Source organism: Populus euphratica, unplaced genomic scaffold, assembly GCF_000495115.2.
Source record: "Populus euphratica unplaced genomic scaffold, PopEup_1.0 scaffold3061.1, whole genome shotgun sequence".
NCBI classification, from domain to species: Eukaryota; Viridiplantae; Streptophyta; class Magnoliopsida; order Malpighiales; family Salicaceae; genus Populus; species Populus euphratica.
The window spans coordinates 1-8,825 of record NW_011502877.1 but is presented as its reverse complement, the minus strand read 5'-3'; the positions used below and the strand labels follow the sequence as shown (position 1 = coordinate 8,825).

General features: G+C 31.8%; 1 protein-coding gene across 1 annotated transcript; it reads left to right on the top strand.

Moving 5' to 3' along the window:
* Positions 1-3,202: 3,202 nt before the first annotated feature.
* Positions 3,203-6,978, top strand: LOC105119531 (uncharacterized). The gene is made up of 2 exons (XM_011017673.1): positions 3,203-3,757; positions 5,428-6,978. Exons 1-2 carry the CDS (start codon positions 3,501-3,503, stop codon positions 6,818-6,820), a joined length of 1,650 nt encoding a protein of 549 aa, XP_011015975.1. The 5' UTR covers positions 3,203-3,500; the 3' UTR covers positions 6,821-6,978.
* Positions 6,979-8,825: the final 1,847 nt, after the last annotated feature.

The following is an 8,825-nucleotide window of genomic DNA, read 5'->3' as shown; positions in this document are numbered from 1 at the left end:
AAAAAAAAATACAACATTAACAAGTGCCCTTCATGTTTGCAGAAATGGCTCCACCAAACAGTCAAATGGTTAAGGAGGGAAGAAGCAGTAAGCTTTTCAATTAATTCCCCCATGGGGATATCTTATGTGATCCCTGCTATGCATAAACTCTTGCTCGAGAGGGATTTCACGAGATAAAATTGAAATGCAGATTTGGGTTCGGGTTATAAGAGTGGCGACTAGTTTTTTTTTTAATTTAATGGAAAATTTACAATATTTAATATAAGGGGTTAAAACTGTAATTTTTCTAAATTATACTGTTAAATGAAAAAATAACCTAACTGCACATATTTCAAATTTTATTGCATGTACGGGTTTAAATTTTATTAAAAGATAATTAAATTTTATTTTGATAATTAAAAGAGTCTCGTTATAATTTTTATTTTAAAGAATATAAATTAACTTAGAAATTATGGCCGAGATAACTTTATTGTAAATTTTTAGTTTGATCCCTTTAATTAAACAAGTTTTTATTGTTTATATTTTGTTAAATATTTCAATGTATGGAGGTAAGATCAAATTAATGTTTTATAGATATTTTTAAGATTTTTGAATAATGTAATAATGTTAAAAATATTAAAAGAATATTACATATGAATCATTAAACAGGCACTAGGCTAGAAAAATAATAAAGAAGTGAAATAAACTATATATATAAGAATTTTGTTGTATTTTTCTGTCATGACCCGTAGCCCATAGAGGGTTGGAAAATGGAAGTCGGAATTGGAAAGTCAAATTCAACGATCGTAGATGTCTCCTGCCATGTGACATGTTTTATGATAATATCGTTTCGTCACGGATATTTTCTTGTTCAGCAAAAATAATATATATATATATATAAAAAATTCTGAATAAAAAAAACAAATTTATCCATACATAACTATATTTTTTTATATGCTGCTTGGATTAACAAGTCAGTTTAGGCTACTAACTTATTTTGTTAAGTTACATGCCACTAGATTATTTTTGTGTTTGGAGTAAACGACATGTTTCTTGTCTTAATTTGTTTTAAAAATTTTACTCATAACTTGTTATCTAAATTGCTCAACTCTAATTATTATGGTAGTTATAAAAATAGATTGATGGTTTTTTAAATCTAAAAACTGATTTTTTTACTCAAAATATATATAAAACATCATAATTTACTTTGAAAAACTCATTTATTACATTAAAAAAACTACAAAAAACAAACTTTCATACAACCCGATATAAACCCAAGATAAATTTTTTTATCAAGATCATGTATGTTTTCTTAATAATTTCATGGTAAATAAATCCCTATGCGAGCTCCCCATGTCAAAATAAATAATTTAACATCAATTTCAATATTTATGGTGTTGTAAATATAAATTTTATTTTTCTAACTCTAGCTTCCAGTGATTTTCTTTCATCATTTCCACACAATGAACCAAAAGAAAACAAAATTAAAGTTTTTGATAAAAATATTTTTTTCTCTTTGATTTTAAAAACTAAAGGGACCAATATTAATAATTTATAAAATATATGGATTACAATAAATATTTTACCCAGGTTTTTTAAAGTCACTAATTCCCTACATGTTTTTTAGTTCAGTCTCTTGTCTTTTAATTTTACTCTTAATAAATTGATTTATAATTTAATTAAAAAAAAGCCAAATTAAAAAAAAAATAAATTGATTTATAATTTAATTAAAAAAAAATTAACATTGTGAATATTCTATCCATAATGTCATGTAAAAAGATTTACAGTGCATTTTACAGAGTAAATCTCCCATACTATTTAGTTTTCTAATTAATTTTATTTTTATTCATATTCATTGAATCAATTATTTATTAATCACTCATCACTCAATTTTATATGAAATTCTTATATCTGTTTCATGTGTTTATTAAATATTTTACACAATTACTAAAAACACCAAGTCCCGTAGATCAATTCAAAGCCTGGTTAGCTCATAATTAAATCAAGCTAGTAGGGTTGACCTCTACATTAGATTTAATAATCATGAAGCAATAAGCAATTGAGACAACATTGCTTATTGAGACAGCATTTCAACCTGACTTAGGACAAAGTAATTTTACACCAATTTCAAGATTTAATAATTTAGGGGATTATCTCTAAATTGGTGTTCTTGGAAAATTAATTTTTTTTAAAGTAAGTTTTTTTTGTCCCTCCCCTGATTTTTATCCTATAATAAATATCAATTAATTTTTTATTTTTATATTTCAATCATTACTAATAATTCAATTATTTTTTAATACACCAAACGTTATCAAAAACCAAATCTTACCTCCTTAAAAAATTACTATTAGATTACATTTAGTACAAGGGTTAATTATTTTTCTTACATCCTTAAAAATCGTCATAAACATTTAGTACTAAGTACCTCCAAATTGGTGCTTTTAGAGGGTGAATTTTACCCTCCAAGCAATATTTTTATTTTTAATTCCTTTTCTTTATTTTTTTAAATAACAACAAGTTATTTTAATAGTTTCTTATCCATCATTACTAATAATATAACTGCTATCTCTCCATTAACATTCAACATTTCAATTTACAAATACTCTAGACATCATTAAAATTTTCAAAGACAACTTCAACATTTTTCAAAATTATTCCTGCACTAATTAACGATGCAATAATTCAGCTCTGTTTTTTAACCAAAAATATTTATAGTGTTCAGAAAATAACAAATGATATTATATTAGTTATTTTCTTTTTAAAAAATAAACAAATATAAGTAAGAGAAATAAAATTTACATGCTAGGATGATGAGATAATATAATTTCTCTTTTCTGCTTTTATATATATATATATATATATATTCTTTAATAGGTCATATAACATTTAATAGGATGGTAGCAGTTACTCATAAATATTATGAATTTTTTTAATCTAATATTAAATTTAATTAACTTGGTTAAACTCATATTTTATTATGAGTTAATTTAGGACTCAATCAACTTAATCAAAATATAGTTTAACTTTTTTATTTAATATATATATATATATATTATTTTAAAAAATAGGGTTGTTTTATTTCATCTGGGTGAACTCTTACCCGGACTATTATTAAAAATAATTTTATCAACTGTGAAAATAAAAGAAAAGAAAAAAATACCCAAATGCCAAAACGTGGTGTCGCCGTCACCTTCCCTGTCAGTCAAATCTCGCACTAGCTCAAAATCTCTGTTGTTTTTACTAGTTTAAATACTCCTACCCCGCTAGTAGCCATTCTTAAAAAATCCAGCTCAAAAACAGCACACAGCCACGCCCCCACCCCTGTTTACTCTTTTCACGGCCATCTCCTCTCTCTCCACACATTACTACACAAAACCCATTACTGCCCATAACCTTAAATATTTTTTATTTTATTTGAGAAAAAATGCTGCTCTCTCTAGATCCTCTTGCTCCTCTCTGATTCCAGGAAGATAACTCACAGGATAGAAGTTTTTTTTTTTAAAAAAAAAGATTTGGACAAAATGGGTGTTTTGAGTGAGTCATGGTGTTTTTGCAAAGGAGTAGGCAAGTCTGAGAAATTGAAGGCTGCCCTTTTTACTGGCAAGGGTCCTGCAATTGCCAGGATATCCGCCACCGCCAATGGGATCCCCGGCACTGGATTCCTGATCCACCGGAATCTTCTTTTGACTGCTCATGTTAACATTCCCTCTATCGCTGCTGCTGAAGGTTGCGAGATCCGCCTCCAAAATGGTGTCGCTGCCACTCTAGTCCCTCACAGGCCTGTCCCTTTTCTTTTCAAATAATTATTTGACTGTTCCTTGCTTCTTTCTGGGTTTTCTTTGGTTGAATCGGAAATGTGGAACCACTGATAGAAAGTTGAGTGCTGGATCTCATTGAGAATCTTTGCTTCTTCTACATGAGCCAATGCAAAGTGAAGATTTATATCTTTTAGTATACATTTTCCCATGTTCTAGTTTACATTTTCCCTCAAATAAGGAAAAAGATTCTTTAGTTCTGGAGGTTATGTTCCAGATAGTATCGATTTCTGCACTGTCAGACTAACAGTGTATTGCGCATAACTGTGTTTTGATGTTTCCTGTGAACCCAGGGTTGGCCCAGTGGTTAAGGAGATTTGCTCCGTTTCCAGGTTTCCTAGGTTTAATTCTTTTCTTGGGCCAGCATATAGGGAAATTTATTAAATTCCTCTGAATGCACGAAGCTGATGTGGAGATTGCATCCTTAAGATCGCTTGAGAAGGGAGTTAGTCTCGGTTGACAAGCAAGTCGGTCTGAGAATACCTTTTATTGTCGAACCAAAAACTGTGTTTTCTTTTGTTTTTCGAGGCGAAGTAAACTGTTCCGTAGCATTTCATTATGAGATGTCCATTTGAAATTGCAGCTTTGTTTGCCCTCCATCCCAAAACAAAATTATGCTTTTGTTGGAGATGCGGATGGAAAATTCTTTTATGACGGTTTTTGTGGTGGGTTACAGCTAAAAAATTAGGGATTTAGATTTTCTAGATTGAATGCATTTGTTTTTGTTGTGATTTAAGGAGAAATGATGGCTGTTTGGCTCCAGGCATCAAAGTTTCTGGTTGCTGGAATTTCTGAGCAGCAAGAAAAACAATCCAATTATGTGATATAGTGATTATAGGGTGCTAGCATCGAGAGGGTTTTGTGGGAGGTTTTAAGGTTTGTAGAATGTCCAACAATGCCATATAGTGAATTAGCAGTTGCAACAGGTGGAAATGTCCGAGAAACCCTAGAGGAAGAGTAAGTACATCTCTAAGAAGCTCTCCATAGAATCCAATAAAAACACTGCCTGCATCAGTGTCACTGCTACAAATGCATTTTTGCCCCTGCTACCACTGCCAGGTTACCTAAATTGTCATCTTTATGACCATCGTGAATGTTCGTAACCTGCAGTGCTTCAGCTGCTAGTTTTTAGATCAGGTTGAGAATATTGAAGGCATGCATATTTAGATTTTTATAGTTTGATGACTGGATCTTTACAATTGGATGGATTAATCAGAGAGGAATTAAAGGATGTTCTTGGGTTGAATTGAATACAAACACAAACTATCCACATTGATTTTCTATTTGGTAGAAGCTAGCTCTTTGACAGAATATTTGGCCTCCATTTATGAATGAGATTGATGTTCTATTTACGTAATTGTATTATCTTCACCAAGAACCATGGTTACTGGTAATCAGTGTGGAAGGATTTCTGGTTATCCTTATCCTTTCTACAACAACCAGCAGTTATGTTTTGACATTATTGACCTGCTAACTAGGAACAGGAAATTACTTCTCTTTGTAACTAAAGCAATAATACTGCCATAGTGCTAGGCTAATTGAAAAGAAGGTTGTGGACTTTAATTTTGAATAGCTGAATGGTTTAAGGCAGACAGACATTATGAATTTTCTCACGGGAATTGCTTGGTTGCAGGTTTTTCATTACCACCTCTGTTCTAGATCTAACTATAGTGGGTTTGGATTCTGTGGATGGAGAATCAAATGCCCAAGGGCAGCAGCCACACTACTTGAAGACCTGTTCAAAACCAAATCTGGATTTGGGAAGTGCTGTTTACTTTTTAGGCCATACAGATAGTGAAGAACTGACAGTTGGTGAAGGAAAGGTGGTCATTGCCACGGACAATCTCATAAAACTGTCAACTGATGGAGTAGCATGGAACCCTGGATCTGCTGGATTTGATGCACAAGGTAATCTTGCATTCATGATCTGTGATCCCATGAAACTTGCGACATCTCCAAATACTAAATCTTCTTCAACTTCATCATCATCCTCATCATCATGGAAGAAGGATTCTCCCATGCAATTTGGTATTCCCGTACCCATTATTTGTGATTGGTTGAACCAGCATTGGGAAGGCAGCCTTGATGAACTTACCAAGCCCAAATTACCGATAATTAGATTGATGTCCACAGGACAGAAAAGTGAGCATTCTTGTGCTTCCTTCACACTCCGGCAGGTTTTTAAGTCGGCAGAAGCTGATAACGATGGCACCCCATCATCTAATACAGTCTCAAAAGGTAAAGATCAACCAAATCCAGGTTGTTCTGTCACAGAAAATACTGTCAAGGAAGGAATCCAAACAACTGATTCACATGGTGCCCACGTTCAAGGAATTCCAACCCCAGAAATATATGAATCACCTAAGCTGACTGCTGGCCCTCTTAGGAAAAAGGAAAGCGCCCAAATACAGCTTTTGGATATTAATTTCCCTCCTAGGGTGACCAAAACTACAGTTCAACCACATCCAGACATACAGCTGCTGCCAAACTCCGATGAGAATTCTGTCAAGGAAATGCCTTCACAGACTCCACTGAGTGAAGATCAAATCAAGTACAAGGGACTTGCTATTCCTGAAGGGGATGCTGACATTGCCTCAACAGGTTCTGTGAATGGAGCCCACAGTGAGGTCCATTCTAGTTCTTCTCCAGTGGGGGTTTCAGAGATGTATAATGGATACAGCAGTGAGGGAGAAACAACTATGTACTCTGCAGAAACTGCTGAAAGTCGAAACTATACAAGCCCAAGAGAGGGGAAGTTTCAGCAAGTTGGCCGGAGCCACAGTTGTGTCAGTTATAATAGATGGGGAACTGCCCAAAGGAACCAGGTGGCCCGAAGGGCAATGTTAGAACAGCAGAGAAGCTTCATCCATGGAAGGAAAATGCATTCACAAGGGGCAACTTCTCAAAGGAGTAATGACTACTTTAGCCCAACTGTGTCTTCTATAATGAAGAAGCGAAACAACTCAGAGCAGCCAACAAGACCGAAGCAAAGCGCGGTTCACTCCTCTCCGAGATGGATGTTCTGATTAGTTCTTGATTATTTAATACCAAATGAGATTGGCAACAGAAACATGGTCTTTATGCTATTTCGATTTATGTCCACTCCATTTTGTATACTGCAACTAATTTGTTGTGACCTTGTGTAGACCAATCAATGGAAGATAAATAAGAAAATTCGACCAAAGAAAAAAGTGCAGCAATCATCATTCATCGAAAACCGTTTGACCCTCCAAATGTAACATTATTCTAAGGACACCCATGCCAGTCTCCCCGAAGAGCAAGAGGCTCGGTGACTGTTGCTATCAACAGTGACTGGCCTGCTCAGAGGAGGTTCTGCTTCAGGCCCTGATGCAACAAGCGCTACATTAGGTTTTTCTTTTCTTCTGGGATCTTTTTGGTTAAGGAGAACCTGAGCAAGATTTACTGTAACTATGTAGTAACAGCGAAATAAGAAATAGAGTAACAATAAAAATATAGACATTTTCAGGGATTTAAATGGTTACTTCATAGAAAGAGAAGGGTGGGAAAATCAAGCTGATGGAAACTCTGTCCAACCACTTATATTGCCATTTTTATCTGAAGTCTAGCAGGATGGACCCAGGTTGCACCTTTAGGCTTTAGCTCTTTTCCCAAGTTGTAGCAGTCACAAGCTGGTTTTTAGACCGTGGCAGCCTGGAGCCCCAGTGTAATTGGTCTCAATAAAGAAGGAACTCTTGGCTTTGGGAGGAGGTTCTCTTGCTTACAGGCCCCCAAAAAAAGTCTGGTGAAATATGAAATTTGATGTGGGAAATTCTTTGAATTGGCATATGAGGTGGAGATGACGATACGTAGGTGTCAGTGTTATTAATGCTTTTCTAGTTTTATGAATTTTTTTAACTAAAACTTAAAAAATATGATGTTATTGTTTAATAAAATAAATAAAAATATATATAACCGATGAATCATAGAAATAGAAGTTAACATTGATTAAAAACTAAAACCGAGCGTTGATTTTTATTATAAGAAACAAAAAATAGATATAAATACAAGTATTTGATAATATGATTTGAGATACTATTTGAAATATATTTTTATTTAATTATATGAAAATTAAAATATATATTGTATGAAAGGAAATGATTAAAATTCTAGATAAAAAAAAATGCTCAAAATTTTCCTCTCATTCATGTATTTTTTTAATTCCGAGAATAACATGTTTTTTTATTAGTAGCATGATTTATTAAATAAAAAATAACGGTAATTAAAAAATATTCTTCAGCATTCTAATGAATTGAATGAAACAGCAACAAGCTGATCTTTTTAATAATAATTAAAAAACACCCTTTCCTTGTCCATGTATTTCATTTCTGGTTAGAAGCATTGTTTTTAAAATGAAAATTTATTATGATCATGTTTTAATATTTAAAAAAAGGATGAATAGATCATTTTTAAATGAAAATTTATTATGATTATGAAAGTAAATTCTAATAAAAAAGTAAATTTATTGTGTAAGTGAATAGAAAAAAATTATCACAATAACTCAAGAAAAAACTATTTAAAAGGATGAAATTAAATAAAAAAAAATAATTCGAGTCAACCTTAATTAATTTGAGTAATGAGAAGCGAATTAAACAAAGCCCAATATACAACGAATTATGTTGAATGATGAAATTGATCAAAAAAATAATTAACAAAAAAATAAAAAATAATTAACAAAATAAAGTTGAAAAATAAGAAATCAGAGAGTGGCATAAGTTTTTTAATTGAAGGGTAAATTGAAATGAGAAATAACTTAAATAAAAAGAAAAAAATCAAAAAACTAAAAATTAAATTTAAAACTAAAAATACTTTTTAAAATAATAATATACCATAAATTTAGATTAAATGATGAAATTAAAAATTAAAAATACTTTTAAAAAAGGGTTAAAAAAAAATAAAAAAAAATGACTAGATTGAAAGAAATAAAACATGATAAATTAAAATTGAAAGACTAAATCAAAAATAAAAAAACTTATATAGAAAAATTAAGAAATAAAATTTAAAATTTAAAAT